At 51.1% G+C, this 20,000-nt stretch overlaps 1 protein-coding gene across 3 annotated transcripts in view; it reads right to left on the bottom strand.

The window, feature by feature from the left end:
* The window catches only part of man1a2 (mannosidase, alpha, class 1A, member 2), a 44,800-nt gene that overhangs the window by 8,088 nt on the left and 16,712 nt on the right, over window positions 1-20,000 (bottom strand). For all 3 annotated transcript variants that reach the window (XM_035522741.1, XM_027026579.2, XM_035522740.1), the window contains exons 4-9: window positions 16,141-16,237; window positions 9,045-9,163; window positions 6,298-6,378; window positions 2,758-2,852; window positions 2,200-2,323; window positions 1,556-1,649 (exon numbers count right to left, since the gene is read on the bottom strand). In XM_035522741.1, coding sequence (XP_035378634.1) covers window positions 1,556-1,649; window positions 2,200-2,323; window positions 2,758-2,852; window positions 6,298-6,378; window positions 9,045-9,163; window positions 16,141-16,237 — 610 coding nt within the window. The remainder of the gene's footprint in view (window positions 1-1,555; window positions 1,650-2,199; window positions 2,324-2,757; window positions 2,853-6,297; window positions 6,379-9,044; window positions 9,164-16,140; window positions 16,238-20,000) is intronic.

Here is a 20,000-nt window from a genome sequence, read left to right as displayed (position 1 = left end):
GTGAACGACCATTAAGAAAGCTCTGCCTCTGTCTTAATTAGTCTAGTCTTACACACACACACACACACACACACACACACACACACACACACACACACACACACACACACACACACACACACACACACACACACACACACACACACACACACACACACACACACCACTACACCTAAATAAGTGTAACTAGTGACAGCAACAACCGTAATAATAATTAAAATGATTCTAACAACTCCTACACTCTTCCCTGTGGAGCAAACACACAAGTAGTTAAAATTGCATCCTGCACAAAGGAGGTGTGTTTTTTCCAGAACATTTATGCTAATAAGTTATTAAAACATTTTTGTGCATGTGAGCTGCTGAATTATATATGCATACATAATTGGTTTAGGTGGTGGTGTGGCCCCGTGTCTCCACTCTGGACGGTGGGTTTACAGGGAAACGAATTAAAACAAACTCCGTAATTGAGACTTTGTTTAGACTCATTGGAGCATTTTCAATTACACACATTTATTAGAGAACAGCAGAGAACATTATCCACAAGCTTCCTGTATATGAGCTGGCAGATTAGGTCCCCTACTGCACCAGAACAGAGAAACAACAAATAAGAGATAAAAGACCAACAGCCTTCGTGACGTTCAGGTGAACCTGGGGAAGGACCACAAGCTGCTCCCCAAGCCTACGCCCTACACCCACACTGTACGCCCCATACCCTACAATGTAGATCCTACACCCTACGCCCACACTGTACGCCCCATACCCTACAACATAGACCCTACACCCTACGCTCTACACCCACACTGTACGCCCCATACCCTACACCCACACTGTACGCCCCATACCCTACAACCTACGCCCACACTGTACTCCCCATACCCTACAACCTACACCAACACTGTACGCCCCATACCCTACAACCTACACCCACACTCTACGCCCCATACCCTACACCCACACTCTACACCCCATACCCTACAACCTACACCCACACTCTACGCCCCATACCCTACAACGTAGACCCTACGCTCTACAACCACACTGTACACCCAATACCCTACAACCTAGACCCTACACCTTACGCTCTACACCCACACTGTATGCCCTATACCCTACAACCTAGGCCCTACACCCACACTGTACACCCTACAACCTAGACCCTACACCCTACGCTCTACACCCACACTGTATGCCCTATACCCTACACCCTACAACCACACTATACGCCCTATACCCTACAACGTAGACCCTACACCGCATGCCCTACACCCTACACCGTAGGCCCTATACCGCATGCCCTACACTCTACACCCACACTGTACGCCCTATACCCTACATCGGAGGCCTTATAGCATATACTCTACACCTTATGCCGTACACCCTACACCCTACGCCCTACAGAGCGACAACTACCTGGGCCTGCACAGCCATTTATACCCAATCATTTCTCCAGTTGTGCCCAGACACGCTCTCTCGTGTCCTCGGGGGGAGGGGAGGAACTACAAGGCACAGAGCAGAGGAGGAAGAGGAGGAGGAGAAGGAGGAGGAAGACACTCACGCTGGCCCCAGCGGCCCGTGCGAGGGTTCAGGTAGTTTGGGTAGAGCCCGTTGGGTCGGTCCATCTTAGCCAAGAGTTTACGAATGTGCATCACCTGACATGGAGAGCAAAGCAGGACATGGTTCAGAGGAGCGCACACACACACACACACACACACACACACACACACACACACACACACACACACACACAGGTCAGAGGAGCGCACGCACAGGCAGGAGTGCACACTACTGTAATACTCCGAGCGTGAATATTCTGTTCTCAGCTTTGCTAGGGTATCATCTGTACTAGTAGAAACAGTTCCCTGCGGTACAGGTTTATAAACACGTTCAGAGTCTGTAAATGTGCTAATTTGACAGGGTGACACCAGAAAGAGCAGTGTCACGCTATCAGATTAAAACCGTGGCACTGACTCATTATGCCAATATTGTGATTTATTTATGTCACAAGCTGTTCGATTTTCTCATCTTTCTCTTTACGGCGGTTCGTTTTTGTAAACACGGACGGTGTGTGCACCCATGAGCTCTTTTTAAAAGCACCTCTACTGCTGAGTTTAGAGTAACCTTACATTAACATGACATGGACATTGTTTGCATCATTCGCAGCACGCACGCATGCACGGTTATCCACACAAGCAGGCAGACCTTCTGGTAGTAGGCGGGGTTCCCCGTCAGGTACGTCAGGTGCACAAACTCCATGTGCAGCGTTCCGAACTCAGCAAGGATGCTGCTCCCGGCCGAAGCCCAGCCCCAGTTACGGCCCACGCCGCTAAGTAAGGACACAGGACAGAGGCGGAGTCAGACGGTGAGGATCCGCTCGAGTGGCGAGACCCTGGGGAGACCCCCTGAGGCGCAGTACAGCTCTCCTCTCTGGATTACAGACACCTTAAAACCCAAGATCACCCCCCCCCCCCCCATAAATCCCCAATCCATTTTCCTCAGAACGTTTAGTTAATCCATAAAATCTGTGTTTGCCTCTGAATGGCCAACAGGAATCGCAATACGCTCGGTGTGCAGGTCTCATCCCGCACCGCAGTGACAGGACGCAGGCTGGCACATTAACCCCGTAAAGGGACCGCCAGGGACAAGCGCCAACGCACACCGCTTAAAAGAATGAGAGCGGAGGGCGGAGCAGAAGAGCGGGGAGGGTGGGGCTGCGGTGGAGGTGGAGTTCGGCTTTAGGGACGGGTGGAGGGGACTCACCTCTTGAGGTTGACCATGGCCCACGGGATTCCTGTTGGAGTGTTGAATGCTGGGAGAAGTTTCTCAGCCAGCTGCACAGCCTTCGCCTTAAAAACCTTCAATGCAGAGAGAGAGAGAGAGAGAGAGAGAGAGAGAAAGAGAGGGAGCGGGAACACAGGAGGCGTGGTGACCACGAGGCCACACCCAAAGGGCGGGGCTTTGGGGGGAAAGGCTGAGAGTGATGGACAGATGGACAGGACCGGACGACTGGAGGAGAGGGGCAGAGGAACCTCCACCATGCTGTGTGTCATGGGTGGAGTGCAAAGGAGATATGAGGGCAAATATATACCTGGGCAGCAGAACTACGTGTTTGTTCTGCAACTGTGCGATGCAGTGTGTGTGTGTGTGTGTGTGTGTGTGTGTGTGTGTGTGTGTGTGTGTGTGTGTGTGAGTATGAGAGTTGCTTCACTGTGGACAATCATTTTCCCAGACAGTGAGGAGGGAGCGTGTACACATGAGTTCGTGTTCATCAATTCAGAATGGCTTTCTGGTGTGTGTGTGCGCGCGCTAGCCTTTGTAACACTATGAGCTGCGGCCGTGATGCTGTACTAGGAGCTGGATTGTCCCATGATGGTAACAGCGCGGTCATGTCAGGCATGTGACCATAACACTAGCCTTAGTCTCCTTCTTCCATATCAGCAGCATTATATCTTATGACATCACATGATCAGCATTCTCTCAGACCACCGGCAGTCACGCTTAGCGGCACAAACCAGTTCCAAAAAGGCAAGAATATCATCTCCCCCTAGGCATTTCACGCGAGCTCCAGCGTGCTTCTGCGGGTTATTAAGCCTCGGTTGTTTGCATAGCCGTACGATTTGGAAGAGGACCTTCTCGGAAGCGGAGAAACGGCTTCTGCTATGAAGGCTTGGCTTAAAATAAAAAGGAGAAAAAGTAACGTTGGGTCAGGAACAGAACCTGGAAACACAGCACTAACGGCAGCGTAAATCTGAGTTACCGGGGACGGACAGACGAGTGGAGGCGCTCATGACATCAACCCTCAACCTTTCCGTTTACACCGGGGGGGCATCAGAGGAGACACCACAGTCCATCTCCCTTATGAGACATTAAACACAGAGTATGAAAATGACAGTGGCAGCCTGGGCCTCACGTGGGAGGAGCCACTGAGGATCAGGACTAGGCAGGAAGGGATAAAGAGGCGCGCCATGTCACTGTCGAGATCAGAGAGAGAATCCCAGTAGGACAGATGCTGTTGCACTCACACACACACCTTGAAAACAGACATCTATATCCACATATATAAAGGAAGACAAAGGTGGTCAATGTGTTGAGTCTGACGCATGACGTTAACAGTAATCACACAACCACAGAGAAAAGGAAACCTGCAAAAGCCTTAGCATGAGTGTGTGTGTGTGTGTTCCAAGATCACAGCTTTCGCATCAGCGGTCTGAGTGATGCAGTCGGTGACACATACACAGTGTTTCATGCAAACGCGTGGGAACGAGTGTGTGAGAAGGTCCCCAGGGTAAAAGTTGGATTAGACGTTCTTAGTCTGTCACTACGGGTCTATTATTATCTACCGTGCATTTGTTTATCTACAGCTTCCTTGTATGTTCGCTCTTTGTTGTCATGGAAATGTATGGCCCATTATGTGGACCAACCAATCAAGCAAGTAGTTTACTATGCACAGCCAATAACAGCAAAGCAGTGGTCGCTAGCGGCAAAGCCACGATTGGCCACCTCAGCAGCGTGAGCCGTCTCCTCCAGGCTGTGAAGGGTAGCGGCACTATGACCAGAGTTCAAAGGGCAAAGAAGACATTCTGATCCCCCACCCCCAATATGGACAATTCCAGCTCCTTGCCCTGTACTGGACCTGCAGGGAATATGAAAGGCGGTGCGTCTGTCTGGAGAGGATGCGGCCTACAGACGGGACATGGCAGTAGGGAGATTATGACTCTATAGGGAGCAGGGAGGCTGTGTAAGGGGTAAAGCGGAAAAGGGACCATAGGGAGTAGGGAGACTCTGCATGGGGTAGACAGGCTGTGAGTCTGTAGGTAGACAAATGCTTTGGCAATACAATACGACTGTGTCATGTCAATAAAGCTCATTTAAATGGAAACTTCAAATGAGAGAGAAAGTGCAGATAAATGCCTTCAAGGCATTTTGTCCATCAGTCTTACTGTGGTTGCGGTGGACGGCTTTACTAAACTCCAATCACAGCTGACCGTGTTGCCCTGCACACACTGCCTTCAGCACGGCTCCTCCCCTCAGTTAGGGATCGTTATAAATCAACACAAACAAACAAACAAAAACAACGAAACAACAGTTCATGTTTGGAGCTGCAAAATGGATAAAAACCAGCAACCGCCCACCGCCGAAACACCCTCTAAGCAAACATGCGTGGACTCAATGTCCCATAAACCCCCAACGCTGACAGTGCCGTTTGGCAGCGAGCGCAACTAATGACACAACGGTAATTACAGGCCAAGCTGCAGCACGGCCAGGTGTCCGGGAGCGGCGCGCTGTTGCCGTAGGCTACCTCTCCTCTCCAACGGGTCGCTGTAGTAACGGAGCAGTGGGGGTGGGGGGGGGGGGGGTGGAGGAAAGCGAAGAGTAGGGCAGAGGAGGGTAAACACCATCGATCACGGAGACGCAGGCAGAGCAGGCCGACAGCTAGCACAGGGAAGAGGGGCGATACTCTCCCAGGACAGTTACGACTGCACAAAGGGTTCACACACACACACACACATCTCTCTGTTTTTGAAAAAGAGAAAATATTTATAATACAAAAAAAAAAACTGAACTGTGCCCAACATTGATCAGCACTCAGGACTGAGCGGAAAAAAGAACCCAGGAGAAAGAGGACAAGAGGCAGAGTAACAAATAGACAGAGAGAGACAGACAGCGCTAGCAAGTTATGGTCAAGGGTGTGCAGCACCCATCTAGCTAGCCTACCAACTCCAGTCTCCATGTTTGGCTCCCTCCCCTCTGTTCTACATATTTAGCCCCTCCCCTCTATTCTAAATATTTGGCTCCGCCCCTCTGTTCTCAGGTCCAGTGTGCCGTGTTGTGTTGTGGTGCTGCTTTTATCATCAGTGCGTATCTAATGAAGGCACTGTGATTCATGGCCAGAGTTGAATACCTCCACACTTTCACACCTTCACACTAAAAGCAGGACGACAGGAGGACGTGTGTGAGGGTGAGATACGGGGGGGGGGATTTAAAACTTCCTCCATTATAGCCTACGGGAAGATAAGGGAGCGTTAATTAGCAAAGGACACCGACACTCGTTTCCATAGAAACCACTCTTGCCACTCCCCTGAGTGCTACTCCAGCACTCCATCCCGGAATTCTCTGACCACCTCCTTCAGACACGATTTGCCTGTGCGTGTGTGAGTGGATCATATTTGGATCACAAACAGTCAAATTCATGTCAAAACTGCAAACGATCAGCCAGCTCCTGATCTGGAGTCAAATACACACAGACACAGACACACATACAGACACGCATGCACACACACGCATCACAAAACATCTTACTTCCTGTCCAGAGAGGTAATACGCAGCCAGCAGCCCTCCAATGAAGCGGATATTGACCTCGAAGACGGACACTTCCGCGTTCTGTGGTGGCAAGAAAGATGAGAGGAGACCAGTTCAGGAGAGGACGACGAGGGGACGTGTAAAAACAGGTTAAACACATCAGCAGTAAACTTTGGTGTTGTTATCATTGACATGCTTTCTCTCTTCATGCCTAACAGCAAAGCAGACGCTTCAGCACGGCCCCTTCCCATGTGAATGCCCCGCCCCTTTCCCATGCCCCACCCCCTTCCCCATGTGAATGTCCCGCCCCTTTCCCATGCCCCACCCCCTTCCCATGTGAATGCCCCACCCCTTTCCCCATGTCCTGCATCAGTGCACAGTGCAGCTACTGGGGCACATGTTGCACAGAGCGATTCAATTCAGCATTGAAGGTTTAATGCTGGTTTAACGATTTAAATCGTTCAAGGTTGTGTTGACATTAAAACAAGACGTGCAGCCTTTGGGTTCTGTGGTTTAACAACACGAGATTCAAATGCATATGACACCAACGGCGCCCCGAGCCCAACCGCACATTGACGATCTGCAGCTTCTGGTTTCTGTTGAGAAGCATTACATCACTGGTCTGCAGTGGGCTGTATGGTGAGTAGGTGCGGAACGTTTGTGTGTTTGTGGACTCGTGTGGTGTATAAGGGGTGTGTGTCTGTGTGTGTGTGTGTGTGAATGAATATTTATGAATTATTGTGGGGTGTGTATTTGTGATTTGTGTGGAGTGTGTGTATTTGTGTGGGTGGAGTGTGTGGTGTGTGTATTTGTGTGGAGTGTGAGATTGATGCCAGCAAGAGCTCAAAGTCTGCAAGGCCTCATCAGCATCTATCCCTGCTAGCTTCAGCCAGCATTTAGCCACACACGCGCGCACACGTACAGCTTCTATTACCAGAACATACGGACCAAAACAGGCAGCCATGTTCTAAACCCTGCTTGTGCGCTTCCCATCACTCGGTTTCCCCTGAACCCATCCACAGGTATAGCCACACCCACTTCCAGTCAGGCCACCTCCCCCTCAGCTGTGCATTTGAAACGTCTTCAGCCTTTACTCGGACACGTCTACTGAATCGGCCCTTCGCCGTGTGAATCCTAAATGGCCCTTCGCCGTGTGAATCCGAGCGGCACCTTGGCACCTCGGCCTCTTCGCTCGACCCTTCATGTGCCGCGTCTATTAATTCTGACAAAAGCACTCCCAGACCAGATTAATTCAGATATGACCGTTCTCAAACTAAAGGGCCATTAATTCAGCTTTGGACTCAAATGCCACGGTGAATTCTGATGAAACGCAGGCTCATCTATCAACACTACAGTATCAGATGGAGACAGGGTGGCAGAGACAGACAGACAGAAGGAGAGAGAGAGAGAGAGAGAGAGAGAGAGAGAGAGAGAGAGAGAGAGAGAGAGAGAGAGAGAGAGAGAGAGAGAGAGAGAGAGAGAGAGAGAGAGAGAGAGAGAGAGAGGACGAGACTGCTGACTAATAATGCCCTGCCACAGTAGAGCAGCCAACACGAACCTCCATACATTCATCTCCGGCTCTGATGAAATTACTCTTGGGTTTGGACACAGACGTCCAGAGAAGACACACGCCTGAGCTCGACCCGTGGCTCTGGAACACTCGCGTCTAAAAGTTCCCAAAGCTGCTATTGTTAGTCCTTTATTCCAAGTGAGAGAATTCTCACTGTTTTTCATCCCCGTGAGTAGCACTTAAGACAGTCCAGCCTGCTCAAAGACGAGACGGGGTCGGTGTGCCCGACTGCAGCGGTCACTACCCCGAGCCAGAGAAGCCCAAACGCGTCACCAGATCCGACAGCCACACAGCAGATTCTGGGACCCCCACCCACCTCTGTCCGGCTCCAGAGGTTAATCACCCGTCTCCTGAGCCGATAGTCTCAGGGTGGAAACGGTTCTGCTGCGCCCCAAATTATGATTACATCTGCGGTAGATTAACTCCACCTGAGAAATACTGCGTTATGTGGGCAGGGGCGAAAGAGGAAAATTAGGAGGGTGGGGTGGGGTTGGCTACAGCCAGTAGGGGGAGTCGTGGGCAAAAGCAACGCTGGAGACAAAAGGCGGCGTTAGGAGGAGGCGCGAGGGAGCGTCCTCGAACAGGCACGAGGTTCCCCAGCCATTACAGCGCTCCGCTGCGGCTCCGCGCCACCCGTTCCGGGCGGAAGCGTTCTAGACGCGGATACTCCCGAGGTTCGCGCGCCTATTTTCTGAGAGCAGAACCGTGTAAAATGCGGGAAACGTTGCCTCGAGTGAGTGAGACGCCTCCTGCTTGTGGAATGACCTTTGACCCAACGTCACAGAGTTTGGGGGGCTGGGGAGGAATGACAGAAATGCTCATTTTTACATTAAATAAGTTCTTGTAAATAAAAATACAAAGGAAGATTAAATAAAAACAAACAACAGTGTGTAGCTGCTGGTTTACTGGTTGTCGAGTAAAAAGCCATTTCGTAAGCAGAAGCTGATTTAAGGCGTCTGTCCGTCAAGGCAGATCTCGAGCCGATACGCCGGCTTCTTATTTAAGATTTGAGAAAGAGTCTCCATGCTGCGGTCCAGGCAATTATCTGAACATTCAGGCACACGCTGAACAATCAATCGCTCTATGAGACCAACGATTGATTACTCAACCATGAAAAATTAGACACATCCCTGCGGATAATGTGAGCCATCAAAGGTGCGGGTGCTTCTCCACTCACCACGCTGAAGTCCAGGTTCTGTTCGATCCACTCCTGGCCATCTTTGAACTCGTCATGTAGTCCCATTATGTAGAGAGTGTCTAGGGCGTCTACGATCGTAGCCCCCATTTGGGAATTACCTGTAGGAGCAGGGCAGGGGCAGACGCATCAGTGTGTGCCGCAGGAATTAAGACACACTCAGGGCTGCACAACATAGACATGACATAACCATAGTGCAATTATATCACATATGTTGCAACTGTGATACAACTTGGAACATTTGGAAACGCTGGTGAACCCGACTTGACGGTTGCAGATGCGTTATTTTGATCAAAACATTTTTCTTGTTGTGAATGAAAACACTCGTCTGAAACATCCGAGTCTGAGGGTGCTGAGACTTGTTAGAGCTCAAGCGACTGTAAAGAACAATGTCGCAAGAACAATTAACAAAACGACGTATCGTGCAGCCCTTACCAAGAGGAACGTTAGGGCTTGGATAAACATGACTGAGAGAGGGGTCACACAACTCAAGGGTCCGAACAGGCCGTCACATGCAGCCACTGGCCCAGTGTGTGTTAAAGGAGAGCCAGGATGAACAGACAGGGAGTAGAGGGTATCTACCACACACACCCACACCCACTCTGAGGGGAGGCAACGGGGCAACATGCTACCTGCTTGGCTTTTATGAGACAGCCCCAAACAAAACAGTCCCCAAACACAGCATCCGTTCACAGTGCCTGGCCAATCAGAGCCCATTCTCAGCGCCTGGCCAATCAGAGCCAATCAGAGCCGGTTCACGGTGCCTGGCCAATCAGCAGCCGGTGAGTCAGTGGGACCGTCACCTCCGTGATCACCGAGCACCTTCACTACGGCAACAAGATCTGTACAGGGCATTACATAGAGCTCCCTCGCACTCTGTGGCGTCTGACGTTGACACACAGCAAATATCACGTTACACCGCGTATCCAGCTACATTTCCTCAGTCTAGTGAACGTGAACAGAGACGGGATCGGCTGTTCCTGGGGGTAAACGTGCGTGAGAAAGCACCCAGAGAGGTCAGCTGAGGGCAGAAACCACAGCGCCTCACGATGACAGCAGCCGCAGAAAGCCGCTCCCCCGTATCCCTCTCTCGCCTCTCTCCTGGTGGTCAAGAACTGCAGGATAATTCCCGTTATTGGCAGAAGCTCTACAACTGTCTCTAAAGACAGCCAGCATCCCTCAGCCTCACAGTCCCGCTAGCGTCCCCGCCTCCTGCTAGTGGCCCGCGCAGCTACGTCATCATGCTCCATCTCGGAGTTGGTCATTCATTACTAATTTCGCCTTTCACACTGTGGTTAGCTCTGTCCTTTGTGATCTGAGCCCGAGTGCCCCGAGAGCAACACTGAATCCATCTGCACCCCAACATGCCCAGTGCCAAAACCCCACCCATGGCTTGTCTGAACACCACTCTCTTCCTCAGTCTCGCAGAGCAGCCACATCATAGCAGATTAATAATAATTGGCATTTACGTACACTAGCGATGTAGATGCCAAACAAACAGGACTGAATAAAGTGGATTCAATACATATATTTTGGGAGCGTAGTACATGTCTAATACATGTGGTGCGCGCGTGTTCACAGCCTCTCTGTCTGTAATACATGTGGTGTGCGCGCGCGCGCGTTCACAGCCTCTCTGTCTGTAATACATGTGGTGTGCGCGCGCGCGCGTTCACAGCCTCTCTGTCTGTAATACATGTGGTGTGTGTGCGCGCGCGTTCACAGCCTCTCTGTCTGTAATACATGTGGTGTGTGTGCGCGCGCGTTCACAGCCTCTCTGTCTGTAATACATGTGGTGTGTGCGCGCGCGCGTTCACAGCCTCTCTGTCTGTAATACATGTGGTGTGTGTGCGCGCGCGTTCACAGCCTCTCTGTCTGTAATACATGTGGTGTGTGTGCGCGCGCGTTCACAGCCTCTCTGTCTGTAATACATGTGGTGTGTGTGCGCGCGCGTTCACAGCCTCTCTGTCTGTAATACATGTGGTGTGTGTGCGCGCGCGTTCACAGCCTCTCTGTCTGTAATACATGTGGTGTGTGTGTGCGCGCGTTCACAGCCTCTCTGTCTAATACATGTGGTGTGTGCGCGCGTTCACAGCCTCTCTGTCTAATACATGTGGTGTGTGCGCGTGTTCACAGCCTCTCTGTCTGTAATACATGTGGTGTGTGTGTTCACAGCCTCTCTGTCTGTAATGCATGTGGTGTGTGTGTTCACAGCCTCTCTGTCTGTAATGCATGTGGTGTGTGTGTTCACAGCCTCTCTGTCTGTAATGCATGTGGTGTGTGTGTTCACAGCCTCTCTGTCTGTAATACATGTGGTGTGTGTGTTCACAGCCTCTCTGTCTGTAATACATGTGGTGTGTGTGTTCACAGCCTCTCTGTCTGTAATACATGTGGTGTGTGTTCACAGCCTCTCTGTCTGTAATACATGTGGTGTGTGTGTGTTCACACACTCTGTCTGTGCCTCATTCCCTCGCTCACCATCTCCAGGTCCAGACTGCAGCCGGTCTCTGTCCGTGTCTTCATGGCTGTTGCTCTCTCTCTCTCACTCACTCACAATTTCCATCCCTCACACTCTCCCTCCTGCAGAGTCTGCCAGTCTCATTAAGTGGCAGTTTCAGCCTGCTCCGCTATGAACACAAACATGGCAACTCGTGTGATGACTTCATTATTCTGATTTTCTCCACTGGTTCATAAACTGTCAGGCTGGGAAAAATTAGAGGGAAGTGTGTTGTATGTATTTTGTGTGTAGAAAAACACAAATACACAAACAAACATACAGAGGCGCATAAGTGCCCTGTATTTAGAAGGCAAAGCATCTGGTCAGTGGTTACGCCGCCATCTTAGATCCTAAAGATTTATTAATTGATTAGAGTACTCCGCATGGTCAGTGGTGCCATAATGCCACCATCTCTGTGGCCAAAACAGACCACAAGCTATGACTTTTTGGAACTTGAGAAGGGGAGAGAGAGAGAGAGAGAGAGAGAGTGTGTGAGTGTATGTGTGTGTGTGTGTGTGTGTGTGTGTGTGTGTGTGTGTGTGTGTGTGCGCTGAAGGCCTGCTAGCTCCTTGTGTAGGCTGCACATGTCTACAGGAAGCGCTCCTGGTGTCCAAATCTCCTCGTTAACACCTCTTTTGGAGCGCCCCCCCCCATTAATTTGCCCTTTGGACATAAAAAGGTAACAACTCTGGAGTTCTTCATAAAGGACGGAGTCCTAATCGACGTCTTAAAGGAGGTCTGGGGGTGTGGAACCGTGCAGAGAAATCTATGGAGCTCTTGAGATGATCAAGGTTATCAAGTCCTCCCAGAGAGCGCGAGGGCGTCACTCGAGTCGCGGTAAAAGGAAGCGGTTTCAGGCGATTACGTCCCGCGCGTCAGGAAGAGAGCCGGCTTTCCGCGGACAGACGACTTCACTTTTCTCAGAGCCAGTTAACTTTTCTGATGGCCACTGAAATGAAATATCCAACATTAATTTCAGGCTTCAATGGCACAGACGTTCAGGGTATTAGATGATAATGCGTTAAGGTCACGTATTAAATTTCCACAAAGAAACTTTAAAAGCACTTGGGGGGGGGGGAAAAAAAAATCACTTACAACAGCACAAAGAATATATATCCAAGAGTAATGGAAAACTAGCAGCGTCGAAGATGATTAGAGTCACCTCGGGGAGTCAGACCTCCAGTCCAGTTAACAGGAGGGTGTGGGAATCGTTCTCAGTCATGAAGTCCCGCACACAGCAAACTGAGGCCATTTACACAGTCACCCTGCAAAAAACATTGCAGCTGCTTCCATCTGCTCTGAGGCTTTCCCAGACAGCAATTACTTATCTGCTCACGAGAGAATTGCAAACCCATTGGAGTGTAAGGCCCAAAACAGAGATGTGTGCGCGCGTGCTTCTGAGCAAGAGTGAGGGTGCGAGAGCATGAGTGCGAGAGAGAGAGAGCGAGCTCGATGCTGGTGTTGATGTGTGATTTATGGTTAGGAATGGAATTATGGGTAGAAAACTGAAGGAATAAAACAACAGAATGGTGTAAACTGCTTGGGTGTGAAGACTGTATAAATACGGTGCGAAGACCACGTTGAAGTGTCCAGCAGTAGCACTGAGGGTGCGCCTCCGGCCAGTGACCGTCAATATTACAACGAACTGACAAATTATGCAAATAAACTTGAACTGAAGGCTGATTTGTCCCTGTATATAGCAACATTACTGGGCAGTGTGATCAGGTACATCACTGTGTCAGGACCAGATGACTGGAGAACACAGGAGCTAAACACCCGTGTCAAACAGCACAAAATTATTCTTATAAAGTTGAATTTAATATTAATTTTAATTCCACACTGTGAGAGCGGCATGGCCTCTCTGGGATATGCAGAGAGCCAACTTCATCGGTCAAACAGCTCAGCTACCAGAGCTCTCCATGATTAATCCTACACGGAGATGGGAGCCTGTAGCAGGTTATCAAACCCAAATGTGATATGAGCAGCGCATGAGCGCTATATGAGCAGTGCATGAGCGCTATATGAGCAGTGCATGAGCGCTATATGAGCAGTGCATGAGCGCTATATGAGCAGTGCATGAGCAGTGTCCCTTTCCCACTGTCTCCCATCATGCCACATTACCTCTGCCCTCCCCAACATCTGGATGGTCTTTGCTGCATTTGTGTGTGTGTGTGTGTGTGTGTGGAAGTGCTGTACCCTGTGTTTGGTGCCAGTCACTATTAGGCAGACGAACCCGCTACTCTAGTACACACTGATGTATTACTGAGGAAGCTAAAGCACTTTGATGAATTACAGGTGCAGTGAAACTGAGCAACACACAGCAACAGACACCCCCCCCCCCCCGGGTTTGTGGCTACCGCCCTCATGACAGCTGCACTCTTTCAGTACTGCCCTTTTTGCCCCGGCCTCCTCTCCCCCGCTCTCATCTCCTCCACAGTCAGCTGTGCTTCGTCGTTTCCTCGTCTTCCTCTGTGCCGCCCCGTCCTCACAACACAGGGGTCCCAGAGGCTCTTAGTTCCATGTTCCTGCTGGACTGAGCTCAACTCCACTCATTTCCTCTGACTCTCTGGCACTGGCCGCCAGCTGGAACTTTAGTCTGCGTGGTACGCTGGCAGCGCCTCGGAGGAGGGAGCGCGTGAGGGTCTGCAGGGAGGGCGATGTCACAGTTCCCCTCTTTCTGCTGCTCCCTCTTCTCACTTGAGAGAGTGCCAAAGCCGAGGAGCAGCTCGGAGACGCTCGGAGAAGCTCCAGGAAGGGCGAGAAAATTGATTAATGGGGCTGCAGCACCAGCACGTGCTCCTGATGGAGCAGCTCAACAGCGCAGGAGAGATCAGAGAAACATGCGTCTAACACACACACACAGCACCGCCCCCTCCCACACACAGCACCGCCCCCTCCCACACCACCACACACACACAGCACCGCCCATGTCTTCCCAAACTACCACAAGGACTCCATGCAGGAGATCGATTAACTTGTCTTTTGTTTATTCTCTAGACAGACGGATATAGTTTTGTTTTGTTTTTTTTTACGCATCAACATTCTCGGTGCCCCAGATCAAAAATTTTGATTAATTTTAATCTGCTTGAACATTTTAAATACAAACTTTATCTAAATACCTTTCACACTTACTGCAAAGCCTCTAATGCCTAATCAAAGGAAACAGCACCTACTAGATCTGTTATGTGATGTAGTAGAATGGGCTTACCCCAAGCCTGGAGGTGGAGAGGAAGTGCCGACAGCGCCCCCCATATGACCAGCCTCCCGACAAATGCCCCGCCCCCATAGCGCACACTGCACAGCTAACCATACAGAATCCTTACACACACACACACCCAGTCCATGTGTGGATCAGTGAAAGTTTGTTTTAATGGAATAAACGCAGCATGATGAGAATGTCTCACTTTAGCTGAACAACTGATCCCAGTGTTATAAGTACACACACACATCAAATGTGCATACTATAGCCAAAGTGGCCGTAATCTTTGTTATGATTCAGCATTAGGTGCTCGACAGGGAGAGCAATCTATCATTACTGACCCAAGGCCAGCCAGCTCAGTTCACGCCTCCACGGCGCAGCAAGGCTAACTTACTGTACAGGCACGAATAGCACGCTACGCACGTGCACACAAACCACCCAGGCATCGTCCGTTTCACGACACAGAACGACCGCAGCCAAACTCCCAGAGCGACTTCCTGAAGCGGGATGATTCTTCCTCGCCACCTGCCACCTCCATCACCCCCAAGCCTCCACCCCCTACCCCACCCATCCTTCTCCTCTGAGTCTAGACCACTTATTTCTGCCCTAGCTAATTTTCTTCCTGTACGCAGGGTTTTCAACCACCGACCAGGGCTCTCCCTGGGGACAGTTGTCATGGCAACGCTTTGTAGCCCTGCCCATCATATCCTGGGAGCCAATTAGGCGGGAGGCGGAGACAGGAGAGTATATTTCCAGTCGCATTTATGGCGTTTGGCTGACGCTTTTATCCAAAGCGACCTGTAATTATGACAGAACACAACTTGAGGGTCACAGGTCTTGTTCAGGGGCCCGACAGTGGCAACTTGGCAAGAATCTTAACCACTGAGACACCACTCACGTGGGGTAGATGCTGGCTGGCCAGGTGCCGATCTAAGACTCTCCAACCTGGAACTCTGCCCCATGCACGCAAATGGAGGCAGTGTGCGCGCATGGCATGGTCAGCTGCCCTGGGTGGAGCCAATGTCCTCCATGATGAGGAGCTGGTGGAGCTCAGAGGTGGGGTGGGAAACACATGAACCCACCTACATGAGCCTGTGTAAGGAAACTCCACTTTGTCTTTTAATTCAGTCATTTGAAACCTAGCTCAGAGCTGTGAGTGACGACACCCACATCCCTCCCAATTTAAATCACCCTGCTTATTAGGAAGCAATTATTAACCAAGAAGAAGGGACTCAAATTAAATAAAGGCTTTAATGAAATACTGTGGGTTCATCTTCGACCAGTGCCGTGGGTTCATCTCACCCACAGAGATCCACAGGAGTGCAGCCAGAGCAGCCCACTGTTCCTTCCCACAGGCCGCGAACCTGCGCTAGCCAAACACTCACCGAAGATGTTGGTGGAATGTCCTTTCTTGGCAATGGGCTTGAGCTCGTTGTGACCCCACCCGTACTGCCTGTAGCTGTCCCACGCGTGCTTCATCATCTGGGGACACAGGAAAGCCCATCAGCCAATCAGGAATAAGACAGTGAATGGGGAAACAAACAAAAACAAAACACAACACAACACAGGCCCAGTGGAGAGACAAGGGTGCAGGTGTAGTGTGGAGGACTGCGGGGCAGGGTGGGTGGAGCAGGTGTAGTGTGGAGGACTGCGGGGCAGAGTGGGTGGAGCAGGTGTAGTGTGGAGGACTGCGGGGCAGGGTGGGTGGAGCAGGTGTAGTGTGGAGGACTGCGGGGCAGGGTGGGTGGAGCAGGTGTAGTGTGGAGGACTGCGGGGCAGGGTGGGTGGAGCAGGTGTAGTGTGGAGGACTGCGGGGCAGGGTGGGTGGAGCAGGTGTAGTGTGGAGGACTGCGGGGCAGGGTGGGTGGAGCAGGTGTAGTGTGGAGGACTGTGGGGCAGGGTGGGTGGAGCAGGTGTAGTGTGGAGGACTGCGGGGCAGAGTGGGTGGAGCAGGTGTAGTGTGGAGGACTGCGGGGTGTCTCCATCACGCCTGTAGGGATGTGGCCTCCTCGGTCATGTTACAGGACAGCAGTGTTTTTATAACATCGATACAGTTCTGTTTTTACAGGAGTGAGTTCAGCAGTAAGTCCAGTGATGCAACCATATCCTGTTGTGTAGAGTTTCTGGTAGGGATGAATGAACTGACTGTGTGTGTAGTTTGAAGTTTGAATCTCTTGGCAAACACTGATGCAACAGTCAGCAGGCAAAGACACACACACACACACACACACACGGTTTTCCAAGACTGCACCCTAACCATACCACTTAAAAGAAAACAGAATGACAACCATCATGCAACTTAATACACATTAATCTCTCCTCCCAGCATATGCATGCACCCTCGTACACACGCGCACGCACACCCACGCACTCACACAACCATTTACACCCCCACCCATATGTACACACACAGGTTTCTGACATGGCCCAATGAAGTGGCGCGCTAGAGCTCACATGGATCAGTGTCAGTTACTGCACGCTGCCATCCTAATGAGTCCCAGGACCAGATCTTCCTGTCCTGCTCCCAGCCTACACCTTCCCTCACATGCCAGGACTCGTGCCAGAGGAACTCGCAGCCCACGATCCACCGCGGTCTTGGCCCAAAAAAACTTTCCATGATGCAAACTTGCACGGGCGAACACACGGCTTCGTTATCGAGCGCCGACATAAATGTGGATTTTCCAAGGAGAGCAGTCTGACCGCCCAACTCCTGAAGTGACCAAGGACAGCACCCTTTGAGGACTGATTCACGTCGCAGGGCAGCACGGTACCAACTCGGACTGCTGGCCATGAGCAGAAACTCAGAGTTTCAACACAGCACACAGAACTCATGCATATTGCACTGAAAGGTTAAATCACTACATGAAATCTAAGTCAGCAGGAGAACTCAATTTCCCACAATTCCACTCCCCGAGCGCACACAGCTGCAGGACTTTCCATCCACAGCATCGGGAGAGCGGCCAACTACCGTTTCAGATGGGTGTGTGGGCCAGGCATACGAAAGGCAGACCCTTATAACGCGCTTTCGGAAAAGGCCGTCGGCAAAGACTTTGGCTTCAGAACTTCCGCTGGGGGCCTTTGTTAGTGGTGCAGCCGAGCCCCAGTCCCAGATCTTCCATTTCAGACCTTGATGGAGGTCGGGCCCACAGAGGCCAAGAACTTACAGCTGCACTGTAGAAAGATTGATCAACACAGCCTGCGTCCTATACAGAGAAAAGGTACAGATCGATTCCCTGTTTCCCCTCTCCATGACACGCGCACGCACCTCATTTTTGCTTCTTCTCACTTTATCAGTTATGGGTCCTGTTGGTCCAGAGTGTTATGTGCTGGCATGTTCTAAAGAAACCCAAATACTACAAATCTACTGACTAAACACAGGTCGTCGAACACTTTTTGCTCCTTTGACGCTTTCATTTCACCTTCTATGACTAACAGATGTATAGCATACACACATGTTGCGTGCACCAACAGAGTCGGACCCCGGTGACGCGTCTCCAGCTTTTGCTCATTTTGCAGACCCCCTCCACCCAGAGCGACTTACAGAAACCTGCGACTGTAGAGCACAGAGCATCAAAAAAGGGTTTTAATAAAGTGCAGGAGGCTGATCCTAGTTCTGACCACAAGCGTCACCGAGAGCGAAGAATCGATTCAAGGTGCGATCGGGCAGCAGGCGCATCAGTGCATCCCGACTTCATCCTGCCACCAAAGAGCTGTGTACAAGGTGACGGATCAGTACGTGCTCGCAGAGACAGACAGCATGGCAATAAACAACTCGGATCACAGCTGTACAGCCAGAGGGGTTTCTGCGCACGGCAGGGGGAGTTCAGAGAGAGGCCAGCGCTTGGTTGACAGGGAACCTCGCTACGGCCCTGAGGGACACGGAGCCTAAAGCGGGTTCCTCGCAGGCATGCTGAGATCGTGAGGAAGGACACACCAGGTGGTCCACGAGGGCCGTGGTACGACCGGATCAGGGGCTCTGGAGAGGCCGGGTATGATGACATTTTGGGGGGGGAGGAACAAAACAAACAAAAAAAACAAAACAAAAAAAAAACAATGTTAATGATAGACACACAATAATTAACGGCATCTACGCTGTACGACGAACCTCTGGTGCACACGGCTGGTTCACAGTGTGGGAGATCGCAACTTACTTTCTGAAGGTCACCATTTAGCTCTCTATGGACAGTCTAAACGGCCAATCAGGCATGCTCTCATGAGTTTCCATGTGATCACAGCGATGGAAGGTGGTGGGGGTAGAGGGGCGGGACCAGAGGAAGACAGCGAGAAAGAGGGGGAAAAAAAATAAAATAAAATAAAATAAAAAAAGACGTGGAGGAATACTCGGGCAATTACTCGGACTACACAATCAGACAGCAGCGAGCCGCAGGCCAGAGAGAGCTGCACGGACGACAATAAAACATACCCTTCACACACACACACACACACACACACACACACACAGAGAGAGAGAGAGAAATGAAGGAGACAAGGTTGACAGGAGTCAGAGGAGAGACACGATGGGGAGAGAGGAGACGAGGAGGCTAGCAGAGACGGGAGAGTTCCTTCCTCCCCGAGTCAGATGGGTGAAGATCTGTAGTGTGAGTCTCGCCACGCTGAACAGGGGACTAGCAGCAGAAACACACGCAGCACGCAGGCCTGACGTCAGCAGAGTCATTCTGCTGCTAAATCCTCACACACACACACACACACACACACACACACACTGACCTTCATAATACCACCACTCAAACTTTGGCTCAGTGCACAGACTCACCCTCCATGACCTCCTCAAGGGGGCGCTCTGTTAATTAAGTACTAAGCTCTCCCCGTTTTAGCGCCTCTGCCCCACCCCCGCACGGTGCGAGGCGGCGAGCGCTCATAAATCTCACCGCATTCTCACACTGTGGAGGTCAACAGCACGGGGACGACCGTGACAAACGCGCGGCGCCCCACCCACGAGGACACGCGGGAGAAGGCTGGAGGCGTCACCCTCATCACAGCACCGTTACGAGAGACACACAGCCCGGGATCAGCAGCGCCGCAAGGCGGGCAGAGGAAGAGAGAATGAGTGAATGAGCTGAACGGAGGGCGGGTCAGTGACTGGGAGGCGAGTTCTGGAAAGTTCCGTCAGCCCAAAGTCACTGCAGGTCATCCTAAAACTGATTAGTTCAAGTCTGTCCTGATCCTCATTGGTCCTCAGCTCTCTCACACAAGCACGCACGAGCAAACACGCAGCAGTGTGGCT

This window comes from Electrophorus electricus, chromosome 25, assembly GCF_013358815.1.
Source record: "Electrophorus electricus isolate fEleEle1 chromosome 25, fEleEle1.pri, whole genome shotgun sequence".
NCBI classification, from domain to species: Eukaryota; Metazoa; Chordata; class Actinopteri; order Gymnotiformes; family Gymnotidae; genus Electrophorus; species Electrophorus electricus.
This window is presented reverse-complemented; position numbering and strand designations above follow the sequence as displayed.